The 19894-nt window shown below is 47.0% G+C and overlaps 1 protein-coding gene across 1 annotated transcript; it reads right to left on the bottom strand.

Annotated features, from left to right (window-relative positions):
- Positions 1-452: 452 nt before the first annotated feature.
- Positions 453-18444, bottom strand: LOC127589619 (xylosyltransferase 1-like). Its single transcript, XM_052048844.1, has 11 exons — positions 16393-18444; positions 11056-11464; positions 8771-8946; positions 8498-8700; positions 6861-6941; positions 6542-6758; positions 6060-6236; positions 4706-4974; positions 3559-3754; positions 3095-3431; positions 453-2130 (listed from the first exon to the last, which is right to left on the bottom strand). The coding sequence occupies exons 1-11, from the start codon at positions 16660-16662 to the stop codon at positions 1802-1804; spliced, it is 2664 nt and encodes an 887-aa protein (XP_051904804.1). The 5' UTR covers positions 16663-18444; the 3' UTR covers positions 453-1801.
- Positions 18445-19894: the final 1450 nt, after the last annotated feature.

The following is a 19894-nucleotide window of genomic DNA, read 5'->3' on the forward strand; positions in this document are numbered from 1 at the left end:
TTTTGATGAGTTTCAACATTTTAGAACCACATTTGATCATGTTCAAATGCGGTTTTCATCAGTAATGTTCAAGGTCACCATGGCAGCAATAGGCTTCCGCAAATATATAACTTAAAAATACAAAAACAAACAAAGAAAAAGGAGACAGTATTTTCTTCGTCGGGGTTGTTTGTTTATTTTGTTGCCAAAGTTGCGATTTGAAGGCGTCTGTCCATGTGGAATACAAAAGGCACTGTCGCAAGTGTCGACAAAGAGCAGCGACAAAAAAAATAAAAGTATTTTCAGTTCATGACAAATATGCAACATACTTAAATAAACATTTGTATGAATTTCTCATTTTAAATACACAAGTCCAAAAATGTGAGGCAGCTTGAAATCTCACAGTGTTCACCTTTCAGTCACCATTTTCTACTTTTGCCTGGTCTTTGTCAATCTTTTTTTTTTTTTTTCCCCCAAGAATGAGTCTCACAAGGGACTCCTTTGAGGCACGCTGCAATGAAACGTTCCGCGCTTGCCATGGTAATAGCAAATAAATACTTTGTCAATACATTCCAACATAAATCAATAAATATCTTTGCGTCTATCTTGTGCCTACCTGGGCACCGGCTGCTCCTTGGGGGCCCAACACCGGAAAGTGCCCACATCCACACCCTCACAGACACACACGCACACACACAATAATCTAGTGACGTCACTCTCCGCAAAACAGAGGCAGGAAGTGAGCAGTCATCCCGTCAAAAGCACCGTTTCACTTTTTACGTCATTCGGCCAAATCAAGATGGAGAAAATCATTTGTGCTTTCATTTTAAGCTTTAAAATTGCCAACAGTGCATTTGAATTCCAATTTTTTATTCTGTTTTTAATTGTAATAAACCAACTAATGAGTACCACATAGTTACATATAAAATTGTTTATTTTGCCTGTTTTCTGCTGATTCGCCAATCATGAGATATGAATTAATTAAAACGATCAATTAGCAATTCTGCTCATGGAAAATTACGGCATTGAAAATTTGTGCTTTGATACAATCCTTAGTTACTTCATAAAATTTACGAATATGAGTTCGAATATAAAACTACCAATGAAATATGTAATTATCCTTTGTATTCTATTATCGAGAATGAATAAAATATTAACAATAAATTATGTAAGAACATGATCATATTACAGCAAATCACAATTAAATGAGATCAATGAATAACAAATAAATTTATAAATTAAAAAAATGCATCTGAATGAATATTTTAGGATTATTTGTGATATTAAAAGACTTAACATGAAAATGAATTCATGAATAAATAAAGGTGAACAATGTCAGTGGGAGGACAAATCCACCCAGATCATTCATTCATTCATCTTCCGAGCCGCTTGATCCTCACAAGGGTCGCGGGGGGTGCTGGAGCCTATCCCAGCTGTCTTCAGGCAGTAGGCGGGGGACACCCTGAATCGGTTGCCAGCCAATCGCAGGGCACACAGAAACGAACAACTATCCGCACTCACACTCACACCGAGGGACAATTTAGAGTGTTCAATCAGCCTGCCACGCATGTTTTTGGAATGTGGGAGGAAACCGGAGCACCCGGAGAAAACCCGTGCAGGCCCGGGGAGAACATGCAAACTCCACACAGGGAGGCCGGAGCTGGAATCGAACCCGGTACCTCTGCACTGTGAAGCCGACGTGCTAACCACTGGACTACCTAGGGCCGCCCCACCCAGATCATCGAAAACCTTTTCAGCACTCGAGTGCAGACAGTGAAGACGCGTGGACCTTCAAAATAAAAGTACACAAAAGCTCCTGGGGCTACCTGATGTGTCCGTCAGGCCTTGTGGGCCCCAAATGGGATTTGGGATCGGGGCTGTCCGAGCTCCAGGCGGTGCGGCGGCAGCGAGGTAGGATGGGGCAAGAGGTGGGGGCGGGACCGGCGGAACACACACCGGCCGCCGCCCAGAAGCCAGCCAGGAGGCGATCCAGCCAGCGGCATAGCGGCGCCCCAGTCAGGCTGGCGTTGGCCTCCGCTTCCTCCACCGCGGCCAAGCTGAGCGGCAGACGCAGCACCGGGTTCAGCCCGTGAAAGCTCTGCTCCATGTACGACCGACCCGACGGACCGCAGTGTGTCACACGAGCCTCCTCTGCACACATACAAAAACAAGATCACATCACCAAGATACTCAACATTCGGGCATAAAATAGTCTGAAGCATAGGAAGTCCAAGTCGGACCAAATCTGACGTGGAAACCCGAAGTGTTCATGACCTCCCTGGTAGTCAAATGGTTAGTGCGTCAGCTTTGGGGTGGAGGGTGCGAATCCGGCTCCAGCTTTCCTGTGCATTCTCAAAAACATGCATGGCTATCTGTTTTATGATCCTCTTCCCCGCACAATTATTCGTGCTCACACTCACACTGAGGACCAATACAGAGTATTCATTCCCTGTCTGGTCGTCGACTGGTGAGTGTGTTTCCCGCGTTGTAGAGGTGCAGGGCTCAATTCTGGCCTTCCTGTGCATTCTCAAAAATGTGTGTGACCAACCATTTTCTGATTCTCTTCTCCGCAGAATGATTCACTCACACTCAAACCAAGGAACAATGCACCAAACGCCTGGTCATTTTTTCCAGCGAAAAACTGCTTACTATACATGGCCGTTTTTTTTCCCGCCAAAAATGCCTTACTATTCATGGTTGTTTGTTTCAGCTAAAAACGGCATACTATACATGGTCGTTTTTTTTGATACATGGTCCTTTTTTTTTGGCCAAAAACGCCTTACTATCCATGGTTATTTGGTTCAGCCAAAAACGCCTTACGATACATGGTCGTTTTTTTCTGACAAAAACGCCTTATGATACATGGTCGTTTTTTTCTGACAAAAACGCCTTATTATACATGGCCGTTTTTTTTCAGCTCAAAACGTCTCATGGTCGTTTTTTTGCGTCCAAAAAAGCCTTACGATACATGGTCGTTTTTTTAAAGGTCACATCAATGGTGAAAAAAAAATTGGAAATTATTTATCTTGGTTGGTTTCGTTTTGTTTAGTTATTTGTTTTTGACTCGCCTTCGACCAGGGGTGTGTCGACTTGTGCGCTGTCTTTGCATTCTGACCTTCTGTAATCGGCCGCCAGCGGCGGAACTCTAGAGGGGCGATGAGAAAGTGCGTCTGTCCGAGTGGACTCCAGCGGTTGAGGACCCGTAGGGTCCAGACACCAGGCCGCAGCGGCGCAGCCAGCGGAGGGCGGTAGTGAGTGACGTCAGCTGCTGCGTCCACGTGGATGTCGTAGGTGGCGGCGATCACGTTTGTGGGGTCGATCCACACCACCGTCGCCGTCAGGTTGGTCGCAGCGCGGCTCCATCGCTGCACTGCTGACACCTCGTCCTCAGGGCCCAGCGGGCTCCCACGCCGGCGGAACATTCGCTCCTTGGGGTCCCAGTCTGCCCCCACCTGTACGCGCGCCCCACAAACACGTTAGAAGACGCCGACATTGGTTGCTGTTCAAATTGGTTTTTGGAGCATTTTTTTTGGCTTTCATTTTTTTTAAACAAGTCGTGTGTAATTGTGTGTGTGCAACCTGTATGTGCTGCAGCCGGTTGGCAGGGTTGGGGGGTTCAGCCAGGCTGAAGTGGTCCTGAGGGGTCACCCAGGTCTCCAGAGTCTCCATCCGTGCAGAGGCTCGGTTGACCGCCGTGTGGCGTACCAGGTAGCCCTGGAACTGGTCCGACACGAAGTACATATGCACGGACGTGGGGTGCCCCGTCACCTCATATCTGAAACACGCACGCGGGTCTTGAGTAGTTAAGCACGAGCGCAGGTGATGGGAGTCATACATTTTTACAGTTGTGAAAACAGACAAGTCTTTCTTCAACACAAACACATACACATACACACATACACACACCCACATACAGGAGCCACAAGTCCCACCCAAACATTAACAAGGACTACCTTGTCGCTGATGAGGCCCCCAACCCAAACTCACACACACCCACACACAGAAACTGAAGGTCGATTGTGTGCCGATGTGAGCGAAAGTTAGCCAACTTAAGCTAACATTGGCATCAGCCAACAGACACTCAAATATCCCATGACATTGAACTCACGAGCGGAGGTTGGATACCGCTGGTGAGTTAACTGTCATGGGCCATTTGAGCGTTGAGTCACTGATGCAAACATCACATTTTTTTTACTGCAACTTTTTAAACTGCTTTCTTGGGGAAAAAAATCACTAATGAAGAGACTATTTGAAAAATTTGCAGCTTTTGAAATGTGGCGAAAAAGTTCAACCCCAACTAATTTTGTGTCTGCAGTCAAAAAATAAAAACAAAAAAGCCTGCAAAATCGACTTGAAATTTTCAATAACCATGCTGGTCGATTTGAAAAGCACAATTCAATTGTAGGGGAAAAACATTTCAAAACCATTTTTGAGGTGGTGCCTGCTGCCAAAAGTTTGATATCACGACTTTAAATGCAAAATCATCGCAATTAGAAACATTTCTGAAGAGTGTACCGTGAATTACTTTGTGGGTTTTCACTCTTCATTACATGGGAGGACTGTCATGCTCGTACTGCGTAACCCATGTCATGTTTTACCAGATGACATCACAGATTATAAATCTCCAGGGGAAAGGTCAACGTATACTCTGGTGGATATCGCAGCATGTCACTTAACAACAGACATCCCCAGAAAAGGGCTGTCACCATTGGTCCGATTTTGGTACCTGCAGCTGTCATTGGCGGCGCGTCCCCGCAGTGAGGCGGCGGCTCGCTCCAGGCCCAAGCGGGCGAAGGCGTGGTAGTGGCTGAGCGCGGCGTCCGTCAGGCCGTCAGCGCTATCCGTCTCCGCCTCGTAGATGTTCTCCCAGTATGCGCTCAGGCCCGGCAGGCCCGGCGGAGGCGACCCGAACAAGTGCGCGTCCAGCTGGTTGATGATTTCCTGGCTGATGCTGGCTTCAAACTTCCTTGCGAAAAAGGTGGGACGCGGCGTTTGCTGCCCATAACAACAATGAGAAGGAGGAACTTTTAAGTGTGCAAGTCAGTGCCAGTATTTATATACCGGCCCTCGTTCAATATATTAACTCGTGCTGAAGGCTGCCGATACCAGCCACTGATACGTAAGATAAAACAAATCTTCAGTAAGTCCTCCTTGCCAGTAGTTGGCACTATACTGTGATGATTGCATCTGTGAATCATCATGTGCTTCAGAAAGATCTTTGTTTACAATGATCTGTCTTTGTGCTCTATTATGGTGCTAAAGTCATATTTTAGTTAAGTTAGTTAAAAAAATACAACTTTAACTTTATTATAGTAGTTTTTCCTTTTGAATACAGGTCTTTATTAAGAAAAAAAATCTTATCTACACATCACAATCACATGAAAAGCTCTTCATTGGCTCAAAGATAAGCTACGCTAAGGCAATTAAATGAAGTGTACAGGTATATTCATTTTCAAGTTTTCATCAGCGGAAGTTAAGTATCCCAGTGGCGCCCCCAATGGCAGGGAGTGGCGGCACGGGCCGTGACTGCAGTGCTAATGACTGGTTGGATGTCCGGAGGGGTCTAAAAATACAGCAGCTGCTTCCTGGATCAGCTGCCAGCACGCAGAGGCCTATAGCTCAGGACGCACCGCTAATTTGTCGAAGCTATTCCCGGCGCGGCTGGAAAAGTGGACGGCACAACACACGCGGTCTTCGCTAGCCGCTTTTTTTTACAGGCCCCGAAATATCTGCAGATGACCATCACTTGCTATTGGCCTACATCTGGCGCTCAATAATCATTACCTTCTCATGACAACATTATGCCGTCTGAAGATAATCATTCAAATAGCCACTTCAAAGCAAAACGGCAGGCTTCCTGTATCTTGTCAGTCCCTCAAAATGACCAAAATCATCCCAAAATGCCTGTTTCAAAATAAAACAACTGACTTCCTGCGTCTTTTCAGGTATTTTACCGCAACAAATGCAAACATTTCACCAGGATGAACACATCTGCCAAATGGGACAACTTTTGAAGTACATCAGGATTTCCCACTGTAAATGAAAGACGTTTTTGTGTGTGCGCATTACGCGAGAGTTACCAGGAAGCGCGGCATGTCGGCGGGCTGGAAGTCGTTGGGCGAGCAGCCGCACCAATCCACGATGTGCTTGTACTGACATTTGCAGCCCAGCTTGCGGTTCCAGTTGGTCAGCCGCAGGTTGTTGTCCACCATGCTGCCACAGAGGGCGCTGTTCTCCAGCACCGTGTGAAAGAACGACTGCAGGGGGCAGCAGAGAGCGCGTGAGGCGGTCGTGTGAAGCGTAGACCGCAAACGGGTCGGTCGCCTCATTCAGCGCTTAGGATTTTGCTGGGATACGTCACTACGTCCGCTACTTTGGACGTGGGAAATTTGCCCGTTAACTAACGCAAGTCAATGGACTGGATTTCAAAAGAGCGACAACCGAAAAGTGGACACAGTTGAATCGATTTGGTTAAGTGAAAAACAACAAATGTCACTTTCAATCAGACAATTAGAAATGTTGAAGGTTTACTGTCGGGAATCGGGCTACTCCCCAGCAATACCTCGGCAGGAAGCAGCGTGAAGGTGTAGAATCGCTTCAAGCCGGAGACCAGCTCATCAGTGGATCGCACCACGTAGTCGACGAAGGCTCGATTGAGCAAGAACCAGTCGGAACCGCCGTCCACCGCGACGCCTTCCGGGATCTTGCGGTCACCAAGCCGCCACATGTGCGTGTCGCACTCCAGGAAGAGGCGGTCCAGGCCCTGCTTGCGAATGAAACTGACAGCACAGCTGATAAGACGACGGCCACCTCGAGGTGCTGGCGGTGGTGGGGGTGGGGTGGGGGGGGGGGGGGGGGGGGGGTTCGTGGGAGTGACTTACCGGGCATTGTCACGGCCGTGAGACTTGATGAAGTTGAGGTGACGATGTTTGGACAAGAAGGCCACCAGCTGGTCGTTGGTCCTGAAGGACAACACGGATGTGAGGCAACAGCCAATCGCAACGCATGACACACAAGGACGGGCCAATATCGCCTTTCACACCAAAATATCATTTGGGAGCGGCGCAACAACGAATCAAGTCATTGAAAACCAATCGTTTAGCGAATCAATAGATGAAAACCACATCAGGAACTGAAATGTAATCAATTTACGTAAATTCTGCACTGGCTGCACTGCACTTTGGTTTTAGAAGAAAAAAAATGCTGCTTATGATAGTAGCGCTCTAAAAATATATATTTTTGGAAAAATTGTTTTGACCAAATGACTCTAATAAATCATTCAAATTGATTAGGAGGCCAGCTCTACAACGCGTGTGTGTGCGTGTGTCTTTTTTTTTTTTTTTTGCAAGTTGATGGCAGCAAAAATCTGTTTGGTTGAGATGTTTTCAATGGTTTATGGCATGGTGCAGTGGTTGGCTGAAGACGAGTCTGCACTTGGTCCAGCCCTGTGCCGCTTTTGGTGTCGATCGACGTGAATGACGTGACCGATCCGATGACCTGTTTTTTTTTTTTTTTTGCTGCCATAACTGCTACGAGCGAGTGACCAGTCAATAGGAGTGCTGTGAATTTGTCCTCTGTACGCATGGGAGGGTACAGAGCATTTGCACATCATTTTGATCACGTAATTTCCTCTGAAAAATAAGACATTTATTTGACCAATGTGAATATTTGAATTGCTGTCATTCAAAAGGTCAAAACTGTTTCTCACTATTATATTCAAATCGAAGAAAAAAAATGGATGTGCTAAACGTTGTGGCGCATATGGAAATTCCTGACATTGTCAAAGTGCAGTGAATGCACCAAGTGTGTGCTCGTGACACATGTGCCTGCCCTCCCTGAGTGTGCTTCGAGCTGTTTCATGTCACCCCAATTGGGATCGGCTGTCAAACCCAACACACACAAAAAAAAGAATGATGCATATTGCATTGATATATAAATACAGGCCAGGCGTCATTTTAAAAACATCGCCAGCGCTAATGCTAACGTCAGGGCAAAATCCCAAATAAAATAAGCAAAGTTAAAATAATTGTGACCATTTTTTTTTTATTCCTGTCACCGCCCAGCCTGACTTCATGATGTTGTTGCAATACAAGTCAAGTCAAGTCAACAGTATTTATAGAGTATTTATAGAGTATGGAGTATTAATACACCAAAAGGATTTGTGAGCTGACGTTTGCATTATTCCGCAAAAGGAGAGCGCTTAGCTCACCATTGTCTTTATGTTTCAGCCTCAAATTTGAAAGCATGAATAACTTTAGGAAAATAAGGTCTCAAAGTCGGATGTTTCAGCATGGGGGATATTTACACACAGAAATTGCCTGATTGGGAACAACCCCCCCTCCCCACTCCCAGTGTCTTTAGCGTTAGCAATGGGAATACAATACAATACAATACATGCTGATTTATATAGCGCTTTCACAACAGCGGCAGCTGTAACAAAGCGCTTAACAAAATGTATGAAAAGGACCCCCAGAGATCACCTCCGCGAGGAAGCTAGAACGCGACCCGCCCGGCTCACCTGACAGGGTAATCGGCGGCGCTCAGGTTGACGAAGAAGTCCCAGGACCAGTCGCGCATGTCCAGGAGGTCCTCCATGGCGCGCAGGTACATGCTGAGCAGGCTGGCCCCGCCCCAGATGGTGGCCATCCTCCACGGCGTCACGCGCACATTGGCGTACTGGCCGGCGAGCAGCGTCACCTCGCGGTGCAGGAAGTCCGACCTCTGAGGGGGGGCAACGTGGCCGTCAGCACATAGTGTGTGTGGTGCATGGGTGCGTGCGTACGTGCGCCACCTGGTCCACGTGGATGTAGTAGAAGTGCGCCGTGTGGTATATGGCCTTGAAGAGGCGGCGGAACTGTCGCGAGGCGCGCCCGTGCACCACCAGCACGAAGGCCAGACGCACTGGAGACCCCGGCGCCCGGTCGGATGCCTCCTCCTCATCCCATTGGACGTTCACGCTCACTTTACCTGTCAGGGGGAGGAGTCAGTCGGTCATTGCTGATTTGGCAGTTTTCCAAAAAGCTTCCTGCATTAATGTCTATTATTCACTCTAAGAGTCAGACATTTTTTGGGATGACTTCGGTTCATTCAAATGTAGTTGAATTGATTTTGATTCACCTTTCTGATTAAATCCACGACATATTTACTTCTATCCATGAAGAAAATAAAGAGTACGGAGCCAAAGTCGATTCACTTTGGCGATGGCTCGAATTAAGCATGAAAATGACTCAATTACTGCAGTCATGAAGTAATTTCACTTTTAAGAATTCAGATGCATTATTTAAAAATATTCATGAAATATTTTTTAAATAAATATTTAAAAATATATTTATTTTTAAATAAATAAAATATACCCCCCCACCCCCACCATTGGATTCAATGTTTGTTCATCAGTGTCGCTCGCATCACGTGACTGCAGTGGGCTTCCAGGGCGTGCACGGAGTTTGAGGTATCGTCACCACTAACTACAGGTTGGACCACTATGGGGAAGGTCCCTCCGCCCCCCTGCTGCACGCCTCCCCACCTCCACCCAGCCACCACCGCCACTTCTGCCGCCTGTCCATCAAAGTCATGTCAAAGCCGAGGCTCCCACCCTGCCGGCTGCCTAAGAGTGGGATTGTTGGGGAATGGGGGTGGGTATTCTGGTTTTGGCTTTGGGTGGGACCTGCGATTTAAAAAAAAAAAAAGCAACACTGGGCTGACATGGAAGTCATTAGTCAGCACATCCCAGAATAAGCGTGTGCGTGATGAGGGTGTAATTATGCCGGAGGAGCTCGCATGCGCTCGTTTGGCTTTTCCGTTCGGACAAAGGACACGGCCGCACAGGGGTGGGGGTGGGGGTGGGGGCACGCCCCCAACACAAAACGTTGGGCCGACAGAGACATGCTGCCGTCGGGTTATTTGTTGAGCTCCTCTTCTGCCGACAGACAGCCTTGTGCGAGGCTCACCAAGGACTGGTCGCCAGTCAATGTCAGGGAACACGGGGGTGGACTTGTTTAATGTCCCCCCTCCCGGACCAAAAATTTCCATCAATCCATTTTCGGATCCGCTTATCCTCACGAGGATCGCGGGGCGTGCTGGAGCCTTTCCTAGCTGTTTTCGAGCAGTTCACCCAAAATTGAGTGCCGGCCAATCGCAGGGCACACACAGACGACACGCTCACAATCATACCAAGGGACAATTTAGAGTGTACCGTTAACCTGCCACGCATGTTTTTGGAATGTGGGAGGAAAGCGGAGCACCTGCAGAAATCCCACGAAGGCACGTGGCGAACATACAAACTCTACACAAGAAAGCCGGAGCTGGAATCAAACCCTGCACCTCTGCAATTTGAGGCCGACGTGCTAACCAGTCGACCACGTGGCTGCCCCCAAAATTTTGTTAGATTTTTTAATTATTTTTTTGGGTGGGGTCGTGTAGGAAGCAGCACAGGGAAATTATGAAAAAAAAATTCTTAGTTTTGTTTTTGTAGGGGAGCAAACTCCTGTTTTTGGTGGAATATTTAATGAGGAGGTTTATCAGTGGTTTTTTTGTAGAATGTTTTGGGTTTACAAAAGTATACACGACAGGATATCTTTTTTCCTTTCCCAATATAGTCATTGAGTGTCAATTATAGGCGGATTTTCACTATTCACAGGCCAGCCTGTTTCCTGTCCACCGCAAATGGCGGGCTCCCACCGAGTTGTTTTCAGTTGTAATATCGCTATTCACATCTAGATGGTGGACATGGTTTGCTGCGGGTGCACTTGCAGCGGGTGCATTAAGTAAGCGGTAGAATCGATTTTCCAAATCTACTCCTGGTCCATAAATCACGGAACAGTGAGAGTCCTGAAGACCTTCAATTAATGCTCGGCAGATTTGGATAAAGTATTGAATCACAGAGGTCAAAAACCAGCATGGTGGCGCAGCATTTAGTCGTTATGCTGCACCCAGACTGCCAACACAGGTGACATCAGCCATGAATACTTTGAAAACGTTGCTATTTTTCTCCCCATTGCTTTGATGAATGTCTTTCTATTGAAATCAATTTCCCAATACAGTCATTTGAAAGCTACTTTGCGTGTGTGCTGTTCTCACCCTGCAGGGGGCAGTACGTTGGCAATTTAGCAGGCATGAGTAGGTTGTCCTTGTGGCGGCAGTAGACATCGGCAATCCGCTGACGACACTCGCGACTTTTGGCCCGTGACAGCGCCGAGATGACTTCCTTACTTCCCATCTCGCAATCTGTCGCCGGCGATGGGGCGGCAGATGTTGTCTGCGGCGTCCGCAGTCGGCCACCCACTCCCACCCGAGGGAGCGCGACCGCACGCTGCGCTGCTTTTGCCGGCACGTTTTGCGCTTTGGTGTCGGCGCGCCGGCGCTGCGAGCGCTCTGCGGGGTGCCCGCCGTCCACGTGCTCCAAGTCTTTGGGGACCGAGTTCTCGTTGTTGTTGCTGTCGGGGGACGGATGTCGCTTCTCTTTGGGCCGGTGCGTGCGGTAAGCGTCCTGGAGGGGGGACACAGAACTTCTCAATTTGTTTCATTTCTGAATCCACTTGAAGGAAAGCAGGTTATGTCGATTTGGTAGGTCAAACATTTTCATGGCCCAATGTGACCTTGTTTAATAATTTTTTAAAAAACTTTATTTATTTTTTTTAATTATGTGTTTCTTTGGCTACTCGAAAATCCCAGAAACACGTTGAATAATATTTTGAACAAACTGGATCTACAGAACTCAGATATCTTTAATACCTTCCTACACAACAATAATAGACGACCTTTGACCCCAGCTTTTCAGGTGTCACGGAGGTGCACTCAATAATGACCAACTTTCGCCACATGTGGGTGCACGCTAAACCACGTGACTTTGGGGTCTATTTTCATCCCCCACATGGTGCCGATATCTGCCTTGAGTGTCGGTCGGCGTGTTCAGGACAACATGCGTGACACGCGCACGCACACGCATGCACACGCACGGGGGGCGTGTCCGCCACGGGCCTCGACACCTGCGCCATATGCGAGCATTCATTAAGTCAAGTGCAACCTCAGCTTGATGGAATAGCGGGTAGGGCAGAGAAAAGAACATGGAGAAGGTCTGCCTCACAGTCCAGAGGTTCTGGGTTCGAATCTGCCATCTGGTTTACATCTGTGAGGTTCGCAGGTTTTTCGTTCCACATTACAAAAGCATGTTGGCTGATATATTTTCAAGCTGGCGTCAAGTCAATGTCCTCAGTTTGCAAGATGGCGCCGCTTCGTCATACGCTGCCCCCGCTGGTCGGAGGCCAACACTAACACGCACACACACACACAAAGCGCCTTAAGTGAGAACAGTCGGGACATTGACGTCGGTTGAGATGTTTGGCTCAAAAACGTTTCAGCCACAGCGGCCTCGGCGCCGGGTTTGCACGACTCCAACCAGCATCTCACACGGACGCGCACTCTCGCACGCAAAATAGAGCAGGCGAGGAGAAATATTATGTACTGCAATTAATTAATTTATTAATCACAGCTCGTTCATAGAAAGGATTTTAAAAAGTTCATATGTTGCTGTTGTGACTTTTGTCTTTTCAGGGTCAGGGGTCACCAAAAACAGACAACTCGAACCCTATCCATGGCATGGACGTGCCTATTCGATTTTCAGGAGGTGGGCATCGAAGAAGGTCTCGGCCAACTTGTCTGTCAAATCCAGTTTGGTGACGTATGTCGAGTGTCACGGATGATTGACGACATCCGATAAAAAGATTTACTGTAATCTGATTGCCATGGATCAATCATTGCACGTTTGTTTTTCCTCTTCCCACCTCCACAAATCAATGACACGGAAAATACAGAATTTTATCTTATTGCTCCGTAGCAAAACTTTTTCCTGGTTAAGTGACGTGAGCGTCAGCTAAACTCGATACGCCGACATGATAAAACACAAAGCGGCATTATGAAAAATTGTTGTAAGGAGAATAGATGATAATCCCGCCGTAATCCCGGCTCATCCGTCTAGTGGGAAAGCATCTTCTTCTTCATCATCGTTTTAGACGTCCATTTAGCTTTCGGATCACTTTGCGGCCATCTGGATGGCTTTTACTGTCTAAATCAGGACTGGCATAGTTTGCAAGTATTTGTTTGTTTGTTTAACCCGACGAATAGATGAGCTCATGATACGTAAAGCAAAAAATATCTATAAACTATATACGCCAATAGGATCAATTTCAATGCGTCATATTTCATATATGACCTTACAATTTATCGGGCGTAAAATGCAAAATATCTGCCAATGTGATCCAGCTGATGAGATTTGGGTCGAGTCAAGACACGGCAGTCAAAGATGCTCTGATTGGTTAACGGGTACTAGCATGCACATTTAATTTTTCTTTTTGTTGTTGCTGAGATGACAACAGGACTCGCTTTTGAAATTGGGGTGGGGGGGTCGTTTTAAGCGTCATAAACAACTTTAGTCAATGTCAGGGCATTGATGGACAAACAATGGAATGGTCGAATATCAATGTCAAGGCCCACGTGCGAACAAAAATTTGTTGACATTTATGTGAGAAGACTGCGATCTCTGAAAAGTTCTTTAGTCATCCACATGTTGTGGCAACTGGTCCTTGCAGGGTCAGTGTGGCGCCCGGTCCACTGTTGCCGTGATGACGCAATCCATAAATGTGCCCGGTGATAGGTCGGCGAGCGGGTGGTGGGCGGTGGGAAGATCCTGAGAGCGCAAAACAAAGGCCAGAGAAGAATGATCGGTCCATGGGGTAGGTAAGTGCCATGCTTGGCCGGGGGCGCTGTCACCGAGACGACCGAGAAACAGCTTCAAGTGACCTTTCATGACGTCACTCGTCACGCAGATTGTGGTCTTTGCCTTGGAATGATGACTCTGACCTTATGGGGCCACTTTCAATTAACTAACTATAGGCCTGTTTTTTAATTTCCTGTTTATTGCGAAAATTCTTTAGAAAAGTCGTAGTGCAACCACTTCATGACTACATGGCCGCTAACAACCAATTTGAACCATGTCAGTCAGGGTTTTAAGGCCCACCAATCTACTGAAACGGCCTTTGCTAAAGTGACCAATCATCTTCTCCTAGCTATGGACTCCGACACTCGAGGACCCACCGTGTCATTTATGGTAATACGATTTCTGACTTTTGTAATGTTATATGTGTAGTTCCACAGGGATCGGTACTTGAACCTCTCTTGCTCAGCATTTAGATGCTTCCGCTCTGTGACATAATATATAAAAATCAACATTAGTTTTCACGATTATGTTGACGATACCCATCTGCCTGCTTGACACCTATTCTAAGGACACTAGTCTCAACCTCGATAAATGTGCTATTGGTCAAAGTGATTCAGCCAAAATTCTCGGTGTTCTATTTGAGTCAACTCATCAAAACCAAGTAACTTTTCATTTAATGCAATGACAAAAAGATTGTGAACAAAGACGTTTCTTCCACTCTCATTCAGAGGATGGTTTGCCAGTGTGTCCAACAGCCACAGTATAGTGCCAACTACTCCATAGAAGGGCTTACTCAAAATCCCATTTTTCTTGCCCCAAGTATCGGTGGCTGGTATCAGCGGCCTCGATGAACACCCGATACCTCCAAATCAGGCCACTATAGGCCCAAAACCGATACCCAATATCATTACTCACCCATTCCTACAATAGACAAACAACAGGCTGATCATCAGTCAGGGTACAAACAGACAAACAAGAGAGTGGTCGCCAGACTCGCAACACATTGTCAGGGCACACATAGAAAAAAACAGTGGACTGGTCACCACATCAAATCTGACCATGGGCATATAGAGAAACAATGGACTGGTCACCAGTCAATGACAGCACAAGTCAACAAACAGCAGACTGGTCAGCAGTCAATTCTAGTACACAGAGAGACTAACAATGACTGGTCGCCAGACACTCAAATGGCACATGGAGACAAAGAACGTCTCGACGTAACAGCACTGAATGAATCTTACATGTCAACACCAGGAAAAAAAAGCACTTGAGGCCAGGACCACTTACCTGTGAAGCAGACGCACTAATCACTAGCGCGACGTGCCGCCTAAGTCAACCGCATGATACAAATTGTATGTTTCAAAGGCCTCCAAGAAATCCCAACCGCACCTGACATTTACGGCCCTTCGACGCCAAATGGGCGTCATGTTCATCTCTTGGCTGAGCAGCTCACAAAGTATCATGGGAAATTGGCCATTCTTTTAAGGACCACGTGTGCACCATTTTGTTTGATTCACCGATAGAGCCTACGTGCTTTTCACCCCCCTAACCTCAAACTTCAGACGGCCGCCATGCCTCGCCTGCCACGCTTTTACAAGTCACATCAGTCTCATACACACACACACACACACACACGCGCACACAAAGGGAAGATGAGAGGGAACGGGCTGAAGCGTAATGACAGGATGTCAAAAGGGATGGCAGCCCCGCCCTCGCCTTCTTCACCAAAACCAAACAAGAAGCAACGACGCAAAACCGCAAGACTTCACTCTTCACCTGGGAGGGACTCCCGGGCGCGCTGGGAAATCCTCCAGTTTGACTTTCAACCCGCACAATGTAAAGCACCACTGACGAGCTAACTAAAATGAGCATCTCCACGATATTCTACTCGTTAGAAAGACAATAATGATATCACTAAATCATATTAAAATAATTAAATCTGTGTTTTTTCTTGTTACCAAACATGTCTATTAATAACAATATAAGAGCCTAGTAACTTTCCGAACACCGAACAATGAATTTAACATCAACTTTCCAAAAAATGCTTCACCACCTTGCTTGATAAATATGATTCTTTTTTTTTTTTATTAACGTTACAATGGATTGTCACTATCAAATATTTTTAGTAATCTGATAACATTTTAGTTTGCATTGATGCAGGGGTTTCCAAATACGGCCCTCAAGGGCTGCTTTCCTCCATTTTTTAGATTAGGGGTGCCCAAGTGCGGTCCCCGAGACCCCTTATCAAGCTAGTTTTAGATGTTTCCTTCCTCCAATGCACCTCACTCAAATGATCCAGATCTATCAGGCTCCTTGCTTTGTAATGAGCTGATCGTTGGCCAGGGGGAGACATCTAAAACAAAACTCGCTTGACAAAATTGATTACTATAGTTTTTTTCAGTAAGGTCAGTATGCATTCCAAGAACGAAAACAATTCCAGAAAGAAAATGCTGATTTATGCCAATCGGCTATCCTTCGAATGTCTTAAATCGCCATTTACGCCTGTCATGGTGTGTTAATGAAGCATTTTCCAACCGACGAATGGGCTCTCCTTCAAGCTGATGCCACGTTAAATTGCTTCTTTTCTGAGTGGACTTCAGCTCGCTAGTTGCAGATGCCAAAGCACACATGTAGCTGACACGCGTCCAAACACACACACGTTCATCCATCCATCCAGCCACATGGACAAAGAGCGGACTTACGACTCGGAGCCTGTCCCTCCCGACGGCCTTTGACAATTCACTTCTCCGCTGCAGTCCGCTCCTGTGCAGCTGCCCGTCGGCTTTTTCGGGGATGACGGCTCGCTTCTCGCGGTCGTTTCGCTCCCCCCCGGACGAGTTGTCCAGGTTGCTGAAGTTCCACACCAGCAGAGTCTGGATGAGCAGCACGGCCAGCGCGGCAGCCGCCACCGCCGACCGGGAGCGGAGGCGGAGGCTGAGGACCAGCCTGCGCGGACACGCGTGAGCCTTCATGGCCGCCTGGACGCCGCTTCAAGAGCGGCTGCTGCCGGCTGGGACGACTGGGGGACGACCGGGGAGGAGGGGAGGGATTTTGGCACATGAGGGGAAAGAGGAGAGCGCGTCAGGCGAATGCCCTCGCGTGGCCGCCAGAGTCAAGTGCTCTCGAACGGTTCCAGTAACTTGCGCCACTTATCTCATGCATGCATGTTCACGTCAGCAGCGGTGCATTCACAGTTTGTCCTTCCTTTGGTCGCGCTGACAAACGAGGCAGGTCGTGTGTAAATTTCTTCAGGCACAAGCCACAAAAACCATAAGCAGTGCTTTGAGTGAGCACTTCTCAATTTTTGCTTCAAGCCCACATAGTACCCTCTCTTGTATTTTGTCTTGTACTTTGCCACACGACTCCTCTAGTAATTCGGATACCTCAAACTTAGAAAAAAAATATACAACGGGATTTTTTTTTTCTTCATGCGCTAAATTTATTTGCCGTGTGCGCCGACATGGACGCAGTAATCATGTTTGTAACGTAACACGCTAACTTCAAAATAAAAACTCACCTAATACACTGTCGAAAATAGCCCAACTGTGCTTTTATTTTGAAGTTGGCTTCCGTGCTCGTGTGACAGCTAGCCTGACTTACCTTCTCGACATTTTGGTTACCTTATCACAGCTGTGCCATGACAGAGTTGCTTGCTCATCGTACAACGGCAAAACGAAATCTTATTCAATTACTGATTTAGGACGCTAAGAAACCGCAAGTTAATTACGGCGCCATTCTATGATAGGAAACTGTCAGCGCTAATGAGAGTGGAAACATTGAAATCTCGGCACACTTGAGGTGCATTCAAATGCAGTCGGACATGTCCAAATCGATCAGATAAAATGCAGTTATTTTTTTTATTAATTCTATTCTGATTTTCTCTATTCTCTCCATCCATTATCTGAACCGTTTTATCCTCACGAGGGTCGCGGACGTGCTGGAGCCTATCTCAGCTGACTTTCGGCAGTAGGAAGAGTGCATCCTGAACTGGATGCCAGCCAATTGCAGGGCATGCATAGACAAACAATCATTCAAATTCACAATCACACCTCCGTACAATTTTGAGTGATCAATTAACTTACCGTGATTGTTTTTGGAATGTGGGAGGAAATTAGAGGACACAGGAAGTCCATGTCATCATTTAAAAAATGAAAACATAAATTTTGCGAAATACAAAACGGCATATTTAATGTTTTAATTTGACTTCACGGTGACTGTGACGGCACGTCAGAGATTGTGGGTGGGTTGGATGTGGGCCATAATTTGCCCACGCTTAGTCTATAGGTAGGTGTTGGCCGTACACACCGGCATGGTGGCCCCAGGCCAGCGTTAATGTTGAGTACCGATCTAGTTACGATGCCTCCTGGACACCTCCCTCGTGAGACGTTATGGGCACATCCCACCTGGAGGAGGCCCCGGGGGTGACCCAGGACATGCTGAACAGAACACCTGAGGATCCTCCCAGATGAGCTAGACGAATTGGCTCGGGAGAGGCAAGTCTGGGCTTCCTTGCTTAGGTCCTTGTCCCTCCCACCTGACCACGGAAGAAAATGGGATATTTGATGTGGGCTCCAAGAAGGATTGGTGGTGACTGTTGTGTCTCTTGTCCATCCTAGAAAAACTGTTAACATAGACCCAGCTTCTGGCCTTATAAAATTGCTCGTCAAAGCTCAAAAAACAGACTCAGGTAACAATGTTAGCAAAAATGTACTTTGTTTTTGTTTATGGAATTGAATTGCAACTACTTTTCCTAATATGTTTTTTTTTTACATGGATATCAGTCCTACTTTTACTTAAGTACAGAAGCAAGTACTTGCGAATGGCGCCCACCTTTAGGCGTAGATGCGCGGTGTGGGCACGATGGTGTCGAGGATGGCGATCCGGCGGGGGTCCCACACGCAGTCTTCCTCTAGTCCGCTGGGCACCATCCCGCACTGGGGAGGCACCCAGGCGGTGTCGAAGACGGGGCCGTAGCGCGCGTCGTGCCACGTCTTCTGCCGCGGGTGCCCCTGGTAGTTGATGGCGATCACGCGACCCACGTACACCGCCACCTTCAGCACCACCTTCAAACCATTCGTCATGCACACAAGAACAAACACAAAGTGCCTCACAGAACAGGGCAGGAAAAAAACAACTTTTTAAAAATGATGTGACGCCAATACACTTCTGTGTAAAGTGAACAATATGAAATTTGATAAGAGTGATTTCTAAATCTACGATACCGCAAAAAGTGATCATTACGGTGCCTACGACTATGTTTAAATCCATTCAGAACATGTAAGGAAAGGTAAAGTGGGTTTGTGATTTCAAAAGCAAACTTGCCAGAACCTTGTCGGCATCAGGATGGTGGAGCGGGTACCGCCTGGCCTTCTGCAGGTCACGGCTGAGGTAGACGCCGCGGCCCAGCATGCCGTCGGGCGACTGGCGGAACCCCGACGACACGATGAGGTCGGCGCTGTGCCGGGTGGTGCCGTGGTACATGACGTACCGCCGACCGTCCTCGGGCACGGCCCCTCCCAGGGGGTCCACGCCCTGCGGAAGCTCAAAGTCGTCTTCGGCCCAATCATATTGCATCCTTCTCCTCTTCCTCGATTAACTGCCGCATCACTGCGAGAAACATAGAACTACAATTATCACATCATGTCACCTTTATTGCCCTAAGTGAGCATAAAAAAACCCAACATGGTAATATGTTGACCTATTACAGCGGTGATTTATAATGACTCAATGTCATGAGAAATGATGCAATTTCACTTAATTGGTCCAAAAATTCTATCTTCGAAATCCTCTGTCCGGAGCAGTGCTGCCAGAAATACATTGTATTTTTATTTCGGGGAGTTGTGGCACCCTTATTGTATCGGCATCATGCGATGACAATAATTAGTTAAGGACTAAAGTTATCAGAATCTATTCCATTCGAATCTACATGTAATTGCAAATTGGGCGGGGCTTTTCGCTACATCTCAGAATTTATCTACTTGCGCCTCTATGAGCACACATAAACAAAGCTGAAATGACCAAAATAAATAAATCTGAGAAAATTACCATGGTAAGCAGCTGTTGAACAACGCAGATGTTTGTTTGTTTATTTATGTATTTTTTTAATTGCTATATTCGCTTCTTACGCGATTGTTTTCAACGCTCTTTACGCACGCAACGTGCTCGTCATCGTGTGCGTACGTGCCCGCGTACGTGTGCTTACAA

The sequence above is a fragment of the Hippocampus zosterae genome, chromosome 17 (genome assembly GCF_025434085.1).
Source record: "Hippocampus zosterae strain Florida chromosome 17, ASM2543408v3, whole genome shotgun sequence".
Classification (NCBI taxonomy): Eukaryota; Metazoa; Chordata; class Actinopteri; order Syngnathiformes; family Syngnathidae; genus Hippocampus; species Hippocampus zosterae.